Raw genomic sequence first — 16636 nt, 5'->3', positions numbered from 1 at the left:
CCTCCAAGACCATCAGGTAGGTCTGGCCCAGGCTCTTATGAAGTTACTGCTTTTGTCCTTGGCCCTGGTGTGCATGTGATTTTGTGTGCACCCTTTAAGAGTGAAGTGTCTATTTCCCCCAGTCCCATGGAGTTCCTGCAATTAAACCCCATTGGCCTTCAAAGCCAAATGCTTTGGGGGCTCCTCTTCCCAGTGTTGGAGCCCTGGGCTGGGTAGCCTGATGTGGGGCTCAGAGCTCACACTCCTGTGGGAGAACCTCTGCAATATAATTATTCTCCAGTTTGTGAGTCACCCATCTGGGGGGTATGTGATTTGTTTATATCACGAGTACGCCCCTCCTACCATCTCGTTGTGATTTCTTCTTTATGTCTTTAGTTGTAGATCTTTTTTGCTAGGTTCCAGTCTTTTTACTGATGGTTGCTCAGCCATTAGTTGTGATTTTTGGTGTGATCTTGAGAGGAGGTGAGCTCAAGGTTCTTCTGTTCTGCCATCTTGGTTGAATTCCTTCATCTTATTGCAATCCATTAAATTAATGGCTTCCGAATTCAGCTTCTTGAATGACTTACAATCATATCTTCTTTCTGTTCAAAAGACTTCTGTGACTTCCTTATTCCTTCAGTTTTCAGCAGTGCAGCAGTCGCTCTGGTTCAATGATATGAACTTTGAATGTTTTCATCCCACCCAGTAACTCTATATTGGGTGGTGAGATCCTCTTGCTTGTACTACAGGAGCCCCTTGGCTCAACAGAAGTCACACTGCCTTCCAGCCAGGACCACCAGGTCTGCACCCTCTGGCTGACTCCCCTTCCATTGCACTGGAGCCAGTGCTTGTTGTACCCCATCAGGAGGGGCACCCACAGTCGCATGTGGGCCCTTGCTGTGAACCTGATTCCATATAAGTGCCAGCCCTGGAGCCTGACCTGCCCCAGCTTAAGCCCAGCTTTGTCCATGAACCATCTTGTGACTTTAGATAAGAATCTTCATCTCTTATTCTGGAGGTCAGAAGTCCAAAATGGATCTCACTGGGCTAAAACCATGGTGTGCTCCAGGTCTGTGGTCTTTCCTGGAGGTTCTAGGGAAAAATATGTTTTCTTGCTTTTTCCACCTTCTAGATTCTGCCCCTTTCCCCCCAAAAAGAAAGCAATGGCCAGAGAGTCTTTCTCACAACACACCACCATAACACTCAGTTTATTGATTTTTCTATTGATCAGCAGGTTTGATTTTCTCAATTGTTTTTGTTTGTGTCAGTTTTTTTCTCAATTGTTTTGTTGTTGAAATCATGTATTTCTGCTCAGATTATGATTTCTGTGCTGCTTGTTACTTTGGGTTTAATTTCTATTTTTCTGGATTTTTACAGTGAAATCTGAAGTCATTGACTTGATACCTTTCTTCTTTCTAATACAGAGGCTTTTATTAGTATGGATTTCTCCACCTCCAAGTACTGCTTTACTGGCATCCCATAGATTTTGATATGTTGTATTTTCATTTTAATTGAGTTTAAAGCTTTCTAAATTCCCTTTATATTTCTTATTTGAATCATAGGTTGCTTAGAAGTATGTTATTTAGTTTTCAAGTAATTGGGGATTTTCCACATCTTTCTGTTATTGATTTTTAATTTAATTCCATTATGCTCCAAAAATATATTTTGTGTGGATTTTCATCATTTTAAAGTTATTTAGATTAGTTTTATGACCTAAAATATGAACAATCTTGTTAAATGGCTATGCACAATTGAAAAGAATGCATAGGGGCTTCCCTGGTGGCTCAGTGGTTAAGAATCCACCTGCCACTGCAGGGGACACTGGTTTGAGCCCTGGTACGGGAAGATCCCACATGCTGCAGAGCAACTAAGCCTGTGTGCCACAACTACTGAGCCTGTGCTCTAGAGCCTGTGAGCCACAACTTCTGAGCCCACATACCACAAATACTGAAGCCCACATGCCTAGAGCTAGTGCTCTGCAACAAGAGAAGCCACCACAATGAGAAGTCGCATTTTTGACCCAAAGCAGTCAAAAAGAAATAAATAAAATAAATAAATTTATTTTAAAAAAAGAAAAAAATGCATAATTGGCTGCTGTTGGGTGGTATGTTATATAAATGTTAATTAGCTCAAGTTGGTTGATAGTGATGCTACATCTTCTATACATTTATTGATTTCACATCTATTTATGTCAGTAATCAACAGAGGAGTATCAAAATCTACTATAATTGTGGATTTGTTATTTCTTGCAGTTCTGTCAGCATTTGCCGCACGTATTTGGAAGGTCTGTTAGTAGGTGCATAATTGTTAAGGATCATTGTGTCTTCTTGATGAATTGACCATTTTCTTTTTTGAAAAGAACCTGTTTACCACAATAAAAGAATTGGGAAAATTTTTTAAATTGAAATAAAAGAAAGTGTAATAAAATACAAATTAAAAATTTCAATAAAACTTTTACCATAACTCAAAATAAAAAACATACATAGTAAATGACCCACCTATCCCTGCTAATATTCTTTCCTCTTAAATACACTTTCTCTGATATAGTAAAAATCAGTCTTGCTATTTCTTTGCTTAGCGTTACTAAATTACATCCTTTTTTTACCCTTTCACTCTTTTGCTCTTAACCAAATTATCCTTGTATTTAATGTGTTTTTCTTAAAACACATATAGGCCATACTTTTTATTATTGTTTTTGTATATTTTACTTTTGCATATTTTGTAACCCTACACTACACTGGCATTATTTTTATTTAAACAGTCTTTTAAATATCTTTTAAAGAGATTTGAATATGAAAAATGATCAATTGCTGAAACAAGGACTCTGATCCCATTTGTCTCATATCTTACTACCTCATGTGTATATTTTATACTTTATTTTGTATTTCCTCTCTCTCTCTATTGTACATAAAATGTAAACAGGGTTTGAGATTGGTGCTTTTAGCTTTTCAGTTTTGTTCACAGGATGAGATCATTGAGATGGAACCGTGATAGAGCTAGAGGAAGAATGGACATCAACTAGAAATGTTAGACTTGTAGCTGGCTGCAGTAACTCTGAGGTTTTGAGTTGATTTTTTCTGTTGTGTCAAAGAAACTCTATTTCTCCTTGGCTATCAGGATTAATTACTCTAGATCAGTGTTTCTCAAATTGTAACATGATCAGAATCCACCTGGAGGACTTGTTAAACACAGATCGCTTGGTTTTTTATTCAATAGTTCTAGGTTTGGCTGGAGGATTTGCACTTCTAACAAGTAACCAAGTGATCTTGATGCTGTTAGTCTGGGGAACCTCACTTTGAGAACCACTTCCCTAGACAATACTCTAACACATTTTTCTGTCTGTATAGAGAAGGGATGAACGTAATCTTCTCTAAGTGTGAAAATTATAAAACTATTCATGGGGATATGTTTTTTGAAAATGTAACTGTAGAAAGAATAATGTATGTGGATATTGGGCAGGCAAAGGATGAACCATGATCATTTACTGGCATGTTTTTAGTTGCCTAGTATTTGACACCCTTCTCTATGTTTGTGGAATATTCCACTCTGTGATTCTTCATGGCTTCAGAATGCTTTACCATTAAAGAAGCTATAAAGTCTAGACATTTCTTTTCCCTGCCCCTGGAAGCTAGGACACAGGTATATGGTCTAAGTGTTCCTGTGGTGGTGGCAGGGATTGAATCTAGAGCAAGTGCTGGACAGCAGCAGGGTTAGTGCCATCCAGTGTCCTGCTGCTGCAGCTACACCATCCTTGGCAAATTGTTTCTGTGACATCATTTTCGCCATAGTTTCTCACTTTTTTAGAATTTTGATTTTTTAATCTCACCAGAAATTCTATGAGCTACTATTGCTTTTCTGCTCAAGTTAGTCAGAGTCAGTACATGTTGCTTGCAAAATAGAAACTGACAGATACCAAAAGCACAGGCCAATAATGATGTAGGCTACAGGTGATATGGTTTACAATGGGTTTTTTTTTTTTTTTTAATACAGTAGGTATTTTGTTATACTCTACATTGCAGATTAAGTTATATTGTACTTCATGGTTTTTTTTTTCTTCTTTTGGTATAAAAAACACTAAATTAAACTGGGTATGAATGTCAGTGACTTCATACACTTTTAGTTATTGTATTTCTAAAAATTCTTATTAATGTTTATCCCTTTAAATAGAAACACCGAAAGAGCCCTATTTTTATAGAGAAGGAATTTGAAAATAAAAAAAAAAATAAAGGCAAACCAACTTTTTTAAAAAAATTTATATTTATTTGTTTATTTATTTATTGTTGGCTGTGGTGGGTCTTCGTTGCTGCGTGTGGGCTTTCTCTAGTTGCGGAGAGCAGGGGCTACTCTTTGTTACCATGCACGGACTTCTTATTGCAGTGGCTTCTCTTGTTGAAGAGCACGGGCTCTAGGTGTGCAGGCTTCAGTAGTTGTGGCACATGGGCTGAGTAGTTGTGGCTTGTGGGCTCTAGAGCGCAGGTTCAGTAGTTGTGGCGCATGAACTTAGTTGCTCCGCAGAATGTGGGATCTTCCCGGACCAGGACTCAAACAGTGTCCCCTGAATTGTCAGGTAGATTCTTAACAACTCTGCCACCAGGGAAGTCCCATGGCAAATCAACTTTTAAAGGACTTTCACTGATTTAGAAATATGGAATAGAGACTAATCAACTTCTAAGACATCTGAATTTTTCTGCATTACAAATAAAATTGTATAAAATTATTATTAGTTTAAGTTTGTAAATATTTGCAAATTGGACATTGAGAAATTTGCAAAATTGTCAGTTTATGTTTTTTGAGTTAAATTGGACAGATTTGTGTAACTCAGGGTTCTCTCAGCTCTACTTTTCTTCTAAATATATATATATTTTGGAACAGGTCCTTAGTCTTAACTTTCATGCCCTTGATACTTTTGACAATGAAAGGTTGGATATTTTGTAGAATATCTCTTAAAGTAATTTTGTCTGTTTTCTCCTGATTACAAATAGGTTATGCATCTTGACCAGAAAATCACAAAAGTGATGCTGTTTCTATTGCATCCTATCTAATGGTGCACTATTTTGATGGGCCCATTTTGATGTTGTTCATTTAGGTCACTTGTTTAAGGTGGTGTCTGTCAGGTTTCCCCACTTTTTCCCAGGGAGTTCCCTGGTGGCCTAGTGGTTAGGATTCTGGGTTTTCACTGACAGGGCCCAGGTTCAATCCCTGGTTGGGGAACTGAGATCCTTACAAGCTGTGTGGTGCAGCCAAAAAAAAAAAAAAAAAAAAGTTACTTTTTCCCTTTTAAATATATTTATGGCTAGGTACTTGGAAGCTATGTAAAAAGCATATTCCTCATCAAACATTAAATTTATTCATTTGTATCATTTTAATTTATTCATTCATTTATAACTGTTTGGACTCATGATTTCCAATTTTATTCAGTGAGTTATAATTAGCTACAAGCATTATTTATTTTGAGTTAATTTGTCCCAGGTTTGATCAATAGCAGCCCCTTCAAGATGCCCTCCCTGTCTTTTTGATGTGTCTCCATCATTCTTTAAGCATTTCCTTGATTTCTGGCACAAGATGTTCCAGACTTGCATTTCCTTTTCCACAGCCCTGGAATAAACCATTTCCCCAAAGATCCTCAGTCCACTTAGAGGAGAATAATATTAGCCAAGAATATATGTGTGTTCACCGCTCCTGAAATGTGCTTCTCCCGGGTCCTCTCAGGGGACAAATCTAAAGAACATGTGTATGTATATGTGTGTTTTTTTGCTTTATAGAGTCCACATAAGTGAGATCATATGGTATTTAACTTTTCCTGTCTGACTTATTTTACTTAATGCAATGTCCTCAAGGTCCATCTATGTTGTTACAAATGACAAGATTTCATTCTTTTTTATGGCATATATATATGTATAATGTGATATATACCTATCACACTGTTTTATCCATTTATCCAGTGATGTACATTTAGGTTGTTTCCATGTTTTGGCTATTATAAATAATGTGCAATGAACATGGGGGTGTAGATATCTTTTCTTTTCTTTTTTTTTAATTTCAATGTGGCTCTCTTTTTTTAAAATTTTTTATTTATTTATTTAGGCTGTGCTGGGTCTTCACTGGAGCATACTGGCATCTCTAGTTGCAGCGCACAGGCTCTAGAGTGTGCGGGCTCAGTAGCTGTGGCCCGTGGGCTTAGTTGCGGTATGTGGGATTTTAGTTCCCAATAGGGATCGAACCCAGGCCCCCTGCATTGGGAGCATGGAGTCTTAACCACTGGACCACCAGGGAAGTCTCTAGGTATCTTTTCAAATTAATGTTTTTGTTTTCTTTGGATAAATACTCAGAAGTAGAATTGCAGGATCATATCATATGGTAATTCTATTTTTAATTTTGGGGGAGTTGTTTTAATTACAGGCAAATCACCCTTTCACTCAAGTGAGATGCCATGTCCCAATGCCTACAGAGCAAGTTTCCAAAGCAAATTTTAAAGTGGAAGGTAAATAGGAATCACCTCACTCTAAACTCTGTATTTATAGATCAGTTTTAAATTTGATTTCACCAAAACTAATGAAATAAGAAAATGTGATTGTCCACGACGGTTGTCTTTCTCCTTGGCTGTATTTTGTCAGAGTGGGGCAGGGTCTCTTCAGGCCAATAAATTGCAAGGACAGAATCTTTCTTCTCTGAGCAATTCAGAAAACACAATGTTTTGATGTTAAGATACTGGCTTTATAGTATGCCTGCTTACCACACAAAGATGACAATTACCAGGATTATGGTCCTGGGATCTAGCTATCTTCCAAATTGATTGGAGTTGATTTTTTAAAATATTTTTGAGGAAAAGCTTGTGACGATGTACAGTTGACTATAATCATCCTTTCATTTTTTTGACACATTCAAAGTCCAGCTTTACTTATTCACTTAGTTCTAGGGTCTTTTATCCTATTTGCAATATGCAAGCTACACTAAGATATTTTGTTCCAGCATAAAGGAATTTTTTAATTGTCTATGTTGGTTAGAGATTTAGTTTTGCTGTGGAAGAATGACCTGTGTTTTAGGAAATGGAATAGATTTGTTGTTAAAATTTTGGTCTTTGTGAAAGCCAGAGAGCATTCACTGAGCATTATTTCACATCCCCTTGGACCACACCATGGATCTCTTACCCTTTGGCTCTTTTCCCCTTTATCTTTTTCACCTTGTCTATGTATGAACCAGAGTCTGCAATAACTTCACCACTCGATCATCTGAAAACCTCTTTCACTTATTCACGAAAAGCCTTACTATAAGAAAAAAAAGGCTTTCTGAATGAAAGCTTGTAGTAGTGAGATGCCTGGCAAATGCCTGACAGCCTTTCTCAGGGTGGTCTGAGCTCTCAGGTTAGAGAGCAGAGAATAAACACTGAATCATAAATATTGTCAATGCAGTTTAGGGAAGTATAGGGTTGACCTTTATTATGGATAGGGCTTGCAGAATATGAATTATATTGCTATTATTATGAGTTATACTACCCTTGGTCACTCTAGCTGGTCAAGAAGAGGTACCAGTCTCAGCTCACTGAAGGAAAAACATGAAATAATTTTAGCTTTTCCAACAACTGCCTCCAATTATAAAATTGTTGAAAACTGCTTTTTTGTTATTTTGTCTTGTTAGCAAGCCTTGGACAATACTGTAGAAGAAGGCCAGGAATGCTCTTAGCCACTGGACATTTACCAATGCCTTCATCTGTAGGCATATGGACGTACTACACTAGCGTTGGGAGAGCACAGTACCACAGGTCTCCCTTTGGGATTGTCTGGTTCTTTGTGATGCTGGTGATCTCTGCTGATGTGGTTGTTTCCTGGTCTGTATGCACTTGGTCTGCATGTGTTTTCTTAGTGTTGTCTTCCCTTGAAAGGAGGCAAGCTTCAAAAGCTAGATCAAGTAGGTTTAGTTGCCACTCTAAGGAGTCTGAATTTTGTTTTTAAGTTTAATGAGAAAGCTTTGAAGGATTTTAATAATAACATGATCTGATTGACTCCATAGAGTTTTCTTCCTAAAGTAACAACAGGAGCAACAGTGGAGGAAGACCCCCACTAGGGGTCTGTTGCGGAAGTCTAGATGAGAGATGACTGGGGCTAGGATTAGATGAATACTGGTGAAGCAGCTGGATTCATGATATATTTTGATTGCAGAGCCAATAGAACTTACTGGTGGATTGGATGCAAGATGTGAAAGAAAAGGAAGAGTGAAGTGCCAGAGGTACACCAAAAATCTACAAGACAGCTGTTCAAACCATTACAGAAGGTGGGAGAATATCTTGGTGCTCAACTGGGGACAATGATGTGAATAAGAAGCAGATGATATAATCAGAGGGTAGTAACTTCAAAAGAGAACACCCAGTGATTTATGATGTCAGAGCAAAGGTCCATCCTTCCTTTCTGACTCCATGAGTCCCTGTGTGACTCATTCCTACTTCCCCATGAAGTGTATTTTTCTCTGGTTTTAGGACAAGGGGTATTATCAAGTAAAAATAGGTGTCAGGTAAGAAGGAATAGAGAAAGGGCTGTCAGAAGGAAGATAAAAAATCTGGAGAGATTTATTCATAATCTAATGATAGGGAAAGTACACAGGGACTGAGGATGTAAATGAGGATAGAGGATGAGAGTGTTGGAAGAAAAAGCATGCGTGGTCCCCTGATCCTAGCACTATTATGTACAAGCTATATGGAAAATAGGCTGAAGGTACATGTTAATTGTAAGGGATGAGAAATACTGGATAGGAAAACATGGTTTAAAGGCCAAATAAATATAACTTACCAGCGCCAAGGTACCACCTGGAATGTTAGCATCATGGTACACACACACTGTATTGATAGGAGGACATGGGTGGCAGTCCTCTCTCTGTTTTACACTTTAACTTGGTGGATCTTTTCTAATTTCTACATTTACTGTTGCGTAGAGTAATTGTGACATCAGGAGGAAATCATCCAATCATGGTTTCCTGCTTTTCTTTTAAAATTTCTTCTCACTTACTTTTATTAGTCTTTTACACTTTTCACACTATACTCCTGTCTCACTTCTCACCTGCTCTATGTGTTATGGTTTATGGTACAATATACTAACATTCTCACATCTTAAGTTTGAAACTAATTTTGGGCAGTTTTTAGACCCAGGATTTTAGAAATACTCAATTGGAATGTATTTTTTGTCATGAATCTCAGCTACCATGACATTAACTTTTCACTTTTTTGGAAAGAGAATGTTGCTATCTCGATGACCAGATCATCCTATCACCTTGTGACATCATTAATGGCATCATTTCTATATCTGTACAGTGAGCATCTAGGCGATCCCTCTTTTATGAAAGATAATGCAACATCTTCAGGGAAAATGTGAAATTTGACACTAATTATTATTTCTTCTCTATTAAATCTTAATTATTGGTATGTTTATTAAGAAACTTACATATACTGCTTTATTAGTACACAAGTCACACTTTGTTTTCAAACCTTGCAGTGATCCATTTGATAGGATTTGGACTTTGAAGTTACAAGATTGTCTTTTCTAGGATGTGAGAGGAGAAGGGAAAAAAAGATTATATAAGAACAATTTAACTTCACTAATGGAGAAGATAGTGAGATCCTGTCATGTTAGAGACCCTGAATACTGAGCAGATCAAATGTGTTAAATACTTTTACTGAGATTGATTTTCCAATACTAAAAGTTTCCTATACAGTTTTTAGCTTTGAAGGAAAGACTGAAAGGGGTTGGCATAAATCAAACAATGTTGCTTTGTTAAGTGTGCTTTGTAAGATGCAAATATCTTCTAAGATGCTAATAATTAGAAACTGTGATAGCAGCATTCTTTTATATGCTTAATTGAGAAGATGAAATAATGAAATGACTCTGTGTCCATATTTTTACAAAGGTGAAAGGCTTGCTGAACCAGTTAACTGGACTATTTACAATGGATTGCCAAGATAAAGATTGCAGATGCCACCTATTAAGGCAGCGACAACCTTCACATTTAAGGTAATACTGCTCCTTCTTAGAACTTCTTACATTTAATTACCTATTCAATATTTGCCTTCTCACTGTTGTAGGCTTCCTAAAGGCAAGGACCATATCTTCAGAATTTTTCACAATGTCTGGAATGCTATAGCCTCGTTGAATGAACGAATAATCTAATTTTAATTTGGGAATATTAATCAAGTTGGGAAACTGTGCTAATTAATAGACTGATCTCTTCTATTAGTCAACATATAATTAGCTATAAAAATTGAGATAGGAGTAGGAAAAAACAAATTTCACAAATAACTTAGTCATTTTTTTTTTAACATGTATAGATGGGAGAGACCCAGAAGACTTGAGTAATTCCCCCAAATGGCCAAAACCCTCACCTTAAATACCATCTTTAGCTAAAGACAAAAAGGGGAAGTAGTTTGGGACTTCAAAGGGGAGGAAAGTAATTCACATGGAGATAGAAAGCAGATGTGTAGTAAAAAAAAAATGTTTGCTGAGCCAGGCAAAGACAATGGGACACAGAGAGGAATTTTAACAGATTTTTCCAGGTTCCTTCCAGTGTACCACACCTATTCATCCTATAGTTATCTACTTGATAGCTCCATTCCTGCAACAGGTCCTCTAACTACCTTCTTTTAGGCAGTTAGGAGGAAGATCAAAGTTTACTCCTGCGTCTTTGGGGCCTTGATTATTTTCATCTAGAAATAGTACGTATGCCAAAGAGACATTTTGAGGTGGCAAATTTTGCTCTACTACAGTCCTGCCTTTGAAACTTCTTTTAAGAGATTTCACAGTCCAGAAGTTGGGTTGATAGATTGCTTTATCTCACTGAGCCAGTTTCTTAGTTCTGACAATAGGCCAGGTCAGTTACTCATTTCAGGAGGCAGTGATGCAAGTGGGCTCTCAAAGTTAGCCCTATAGGGTGCAAGCAATCAGGTATTTACTAAGACGCATTTCTATGGAGACAAAAGAAAAACAAAGGTCCATGGTTGGAGCAAATTGTAAACCCAGTGTCTGAGTCCTGAGAGTTGCCAGTGGAGAAGATTTCTAGATCTTAAGGTCGAAGCATCTTTTGTAGTTTGAAATGTCTCTGATGATGTCATCAGGTGTTCAGGTAAACTTTCTGAGTGGCTTACAAAGTGACAGGCACAGAGATTGTCTAAACATGGGCTATTGTGGTGATCTCTCTTAAGTTTATATCAAGTTGTTCAGCTATAGTTCTAAATGATTCCAAGTCAAAAGGGGGAGAAAAATTGGAAACATTAGTTTGAACAGTCGTTGCCAAATATTTGAGGAGACTAGAAGAATTCAGAACCCAGTCCAGTTTTTAGGTGGAAGAACAAAACTTCAAAGATGATTGATAGAACTCAAATCTAATATTCATAACTGTGTATTACAGTTTTTGCTGAAACACAATTTTTTCTCTTTAAAATCACCCTCATTTCTACCAAAGAAAGCCAAATTAAAACTAATTTGTTTGCAAAATAAGTTTAGTTTCACTCAAATTGGCCTGATTATTTACTTAAGTCCAGCAAGAATAGCAACTGGCAGTGGAAGCATGGAGTCTTAACCATTGGACCACCAGGGAAGTCCCAGACTGAATTTTTAATAGCTCTCAAGGCCAGCAAGCCAGGCCAAGTATTTGCCATCACACTTGCATGTAATACCTATAGATTTGGGTGAATTTCTCTCTTCTTGAGGTTCCCAAAATATCCTGAGGTTCTTGCATCTGCCAGGAAGTGACCATTCCTACTCACCTGGTAAGGCTGCTGGGAACACTGTAAGTAAGCAAGGTACCAGGCTGGTTTTCTAAGGGGCTTTATAGCTTCATAAAGTCAATCTTAGTTCCTTAAAGCTGTCTGATCATATCTGATTCAATGCATATTCTCAAATATTGCCTTCCAGTCAAAGCCTTGTTAATGTAAACAGTGTTTCCAATTGTGTCCTGTTACAAGGAGAGCAGATTATTAGTGACTTTATGTAAATACAAAGGTATTATACAAAAGTATAATTTACCAAATTGCTGTATGTCATTACACAAGAGGAAAGGTTTCCTCATATCTGAAAATGAAAGATTAAAAAACCAGTAATATTTCAAATGAAAAGTCATAAAAATTATAATAATATTCGTCAGTTCATTCAATCATTAATGTAATTGATTCTTGTTGATCTTGATCTGTTGTTAGCAGTTTTAGGAAGCCATCAGTTTTTCAATTAGAGTTCTGTAATTTGTTACCCAGTTCAGTAGTATGGTCTGAAAGTTATCAGAAACCTATATTTCTTCTACAAAATTTTTGAAGGAAAAACCATCAAATACATTTATCAACAATTGCCGTGCAAGAAAAAGAAATTAGACTCTCCTGGCAACTTTTTATGAGCAAAGAAAAGTGCCTTATCTAAGATTATCAGGGCCTCAGACAATGCAGTGAAGATTGGGGGTATAACTGTTATTGAAAAAAGTTCATGTGCCTGATACACAGTGAGGCCAAATAAACTGAAACGTCAGAATTTTGGAGCAGAGAAAGGTTTATTGTAGGGCCAAGCAAGGAGAATGGGTGACTCGTGCTCAAAAACACCAAACTCCCCAATTGTTTGGGGGGAGAAGTTTTTATAGGTAAAATTTGGGGTGAGGGCTGCAGGGTGTGTGGCTTTGTTCTGATTGGTTGGTGGTGAGGTAACAAGGCAGTGCTCCAGGAATCTTGCTCTCAGCCTGAAGTTGCCGTCCTCTACCTGGGTGGGGGCCTTAGTTTTTCAGAAGAACTCAAAGATATTGCTATATATATTCCCTCAAGAGGAACCAGGATCCTGCCCGAAGGCTGCACTGTTGTTTCTTGACTGCTCCTCCATAGTTTCTGTATTCCTTCCCTTCCCTGATGAGCAACTGTTTGAACCTGCCCTTTGGAACTCAGGGAAGGTCAAGGAGGCTGAATGAAGCCAATTTCCTACAAACAAGAAATGAGTGACACAGAAAGGATTTGTACTGGGGAACCCCACAGGGTCCTTCTCAGTTTCATAACCAGAGATGTACTATCTTGTTCATATTCCACCCAGTAGGCACCTTTGCTCTGGCTGCAAAATTGCTTTTGGTTGGGTAGGAGGAATCCAGTCATGAATTGCTAAAGATTTCCTCCAGGGTAAAATGGATGGATAATGGTGTCCTATTTACAAGTACTGCCTTGTAAACCTTATAATCACTTTTAAAAAGAAATGCTGGGGTAAACGTGATAGGAGGGGGAGGTTAGGGAGGATGACATTTGTTGAGAAACCACCATGGGTTAGGGTGCAAGGCACTTTCAGTGGTTAATCTTATTAATTTGAACCTACAACATTCTAGTGAGATAGGGAAAAACCCCAGTTACAGAAGAAGAAACTGACAATTTCAGTAATTTGGAGACTTGTTTGGGTAAAGGAAGACAAAAGAGCCCAATCCTATCAGTTCTGAGGTTGTATGTGGTTAGGAAACTAATGTGTTATCAGAGAGCAGCCAGGACCAGAAAGGCTGCCCAAGTGTGACCGGTTATAAATTAGTCAGAATCTGGCAGCAGGGCAATAAACAGGGAAGAAAAAGCTGGAGTTAAATGCATCTGGCGACTCCTAGAATGAGGCTGGTAAGTAGAGTTCTTTAGGGAACAAGCAGGGACATTTTCAGTAGTCCCCACCCCCACCCCCCACCCCCACGCCGAAAGCACACTTTGTCCAGGATCAACAGATTGGACGTTGCCTGCCAGCAAGCAGAACGTGTCCTCCTCCTGCAGGGCTTCCTCTCTCCCCTCGAGGCCCCCCGGGGATCGCAGGAGCCAGGAGTTTGGGGCCGGTTTCCATTCGCCTCTGGACCCACCTGGAGGGCAGAGGCAGGGCTTTGAGGAAGATCAGCGGAGGCCACGGTCTGCGGCAACCTGGGCGTTCCCCGCGTTCCCGGGCGCGCGCTCTCTGTTCGCCCTCATTCCCGAGGCTCGCTCCGGTAGCCGGCGCCTCCTGCTCAGTCCCGAGGAAGCCATGGCCAAGTCCAGGGGTCGTCTGTACCTTGGGATGTGCTTGGCTGCAGCGCTGGCATCTTTCCTGGGTGGATTTATGGTGGGTAAGTGTACCGACCCCTTCCCCGGATCCCTCCAGCCTCCCCGGAGAAAAGCGGGAGAACCTGGGGCTGAAGAGCTGGGCTGCAGCGCTGGGCGCCGGGCCGGCTGAGCTCCGCCAATTTCAGCAGAACTGGAAACTGAGTGGAATGCATTTCGGCCTTCCTAATAAAGTGTGCCAGAAATTCAAATTTATTAAATGCTCGCTGAGTTCAGGGTACTGTTAAGGGCTGTTTGAAGACAATTTAGAGTTGCCACTGTCCGCAGGGGTCAAAAAGATGATTTCATTTCCGAGACCATTAATGAGTCAAAACTTTCAACTGCCCTTCTGTAATCATTTATTACATAAATATTTGTCGAATGCTCCCTGTGTGTCAGGCACTGTGCTACGAACTTAACCCCCATGGGAGAACAAGAAAGATAAAGACCCGTGCCTTGATGCATAGCTCATGGGAAAATGAAAAGAATAGCCCTCATTTAAAACTCGTTTAACCAACTCAAAGTTACACATCAGAATTTGAAGGTTTTCTGCATTTGGTATGAAGTTTTTGTAAAGCTCACCATGATCTGTTTCTTAGGTAAGGGCTTTTTTTTTTTTTTTTTTTTCCTTCTTCCCCTTTGGCTTCTAGTTTTTATAAAAGTCAAAAGCAATTTCTTGTGTATGTAGTATGCATATGTGTATGTATTCTCCTCCCAGGCTGGCTTAGTAAGCCTCTCAAAGAAACAGCCACTTCAGTGGACACTCACCAAAATCTAAGGTGGAAACTGGTATCTGAGATGAAAGCTGAAAATATTAAATCATTTCTTCGGTAAGTTTGTTTTGTATACTTGATCATAAAAATAGTGTTTAAAATATTGCAGAGTGAGAACTGTATGAAAACTGATTTTATTCATGTGGGTAATCTTTGTGTGAAATTATACGATATCACATTAATTCATGGTAGTTTAAATGTTCCTTTATTCCACTCTTAGAGTAAAATCTACTTGAATGTTGAAGGAGCCTTTCTTCCCCAACTTCATCTGCAGAAAAAGTATCTGGTTGCCTTATTAAGAGATGTTTCAACTTCATGTACTTTGGACTGCAACTCAATGTTATTCTTTGTTCCCTGTGCCTGGGTTTAATCAGGAATTTAATTTAAATGTCATATTCTGCCAGGCAGAGTAAGATGGTTGCAAACTCTGATTTAGAGGAAAGGAGATTAAAGTTTCAGATTCTGTCCTCTACAAATTAAACCTTTATCCCGTGTTGCAAATTTAAGTAACACAAATAGGACAAAGTGAAAGCAAAAGGATCAGTGCAAACCCACCAGTCTCTTAGCAAGAGAAGGAGTGACATTCATTCAGGGGAGTGGTTATGAATTCCTTGAAGGCAGTTATGACATTTATTTCTATATTCCGACTCTTTCAAAGGAGTATCATTAAAAAAAATTTTACTGAATCATAATTTACATAAAATAAACTGCATCCATATAAAGCCTACGATTTGAGAGTATTGACAGATGCACAATATACTCAGCAAACCACCTCCTCAATTAAGATACAGAAAATTTACATCATGCCTTTGCAGTTTATTCCTCCCTTCAACTCCCTTCCTTTGGACTCCTTTATGTTTTCTAGAACTTTATATAAATAAAATCATACAGTATGTGTTTTTTTGTGTCTTTCACTCAGCATGATGAATGATTTTGGAATTCATCCAGGTTGTTGCATGTATCTGTAGTTTACTGCTTTTTATTGCTGAGTAGTATTCTATTGAATGCAGAGACTCCAATATGTAGTTGATGGATCTCGGGTTGTTTTTAGTTTTTGATTATTGTGAACAAAGTTGCTATGAGCATATGTTTACATATGATTTCATTTCTTTTTGAATGGCTGTGTTGGATGATAAGCACATGTTTTAACTTTTTAAGAAAATGACAAACAGGTTTCAAAAGTGGTTGTACCATTTTACATTCCTACCTTAGTATTGTCAGTTGTTTTCATTTTAACCATTTTAGTGGGTGTGTACTAGTATCTCCATTGTGGTTTTAATTTGCATTTTCTTTTTTTTTTTAACATCTCTATTAGAGTATAATCGCTTTACAATGGTGTGTTAGTTTCTGCTGTATAACAAAGTGAATCAGCTATACATATACATATATCTCCATATCTCCTCCCTCTTGTGTCTCCCTCCCACCCTCCCTATCCCACCCCTCTTCTCATGCACTTATTGGACATTTGTATAGCTTCTTTTATAGGGTCTCTGTTCAATTTTTTTTTTCATTTTTAAATTGTTTTGATTTATTATTGAGTATAGGAGTTCTTTCTTTATACATTCTTTTGTCAGATATTTTTGTGAATATTTTCTTCTGTTCTATGGTTGGCTTTTTTGTTTGCCTAGTGGAGTTTTTGAAGGGCAGAGATTTTTAATTTCGATAAACTCCAGTTGAACAATCTTTTGTCTTATGTTTCATACTCTGTGTCCTATCTAGGCCTATGAGAAGTTGTCAAGATTTTCTTATATTATTTTTTTTTTAGAAGTTTTGTAATTTTAGCTTGCACATTTAGGTCAATGATCCACTTCAAGTTAATTTTTGTGTGTGGTATGATGTAAGAGTT

The 16636-nt window shown here is 38.1% G+C and overlaps 1 protein-coding gene across 7 annotated transcripts in view; it reads left to right on the top strand.

The window, feature by feature from the left end:
* NAALAD2 (N-acetylated alpha-linked acidic dipeptidase 2) overlaps window positions 1-16636 on the top strand; it is a 106286-nt gene that overhangs the window by 43241 nt on the left and 46409 nt on the right. For 3 of the 7 annotated variants that reach the window (XM_059930596.1, XM_059930598.1, XM_059930597.1), the window contains 3 exons: window positions 9871-9974; window positions 13721-14043; window positions 14736-14847. In XM_059930596.1, the coding sequence (XP_059786579.1) occupies window positions 9871-9974; window positions 13721-14043; window positions 14736-14847 (539 nt within the window). Of the gene's footprint in view, window positions 1-5664; window positions 5711-8135; window positions 8248-9870; window positions 9975-13720; window positions 14044-14735; window positions 14848-16636 lie in introns of those variants that run through there. The other 4 variants (XM_059930599.1, XM_059930601.1, XM_059930602.1 and 1 more) reach the window with 3 other exon arrangements.

Source organism: Balaenoptera ricei, chromosome 8 (genome assembly GCF_028023285.1).
Source record: "Balaenoptera ricei isolate mBalRic1 chromosome 8, mBalRic1.hap2, whole genome shotgun sequence".
Classification (NCBI taxonomy): Eukaryota; Metazoa; Chordata; class Mammalia; order Artiodactyla; family Balaenopteridae; genus Balaenoptera; species Balaenoptera ricei.
Note: the sequence above shows the minus strand (reverse complement) of the source record. Positions and strands in the feature narration are given on the sequence as shown.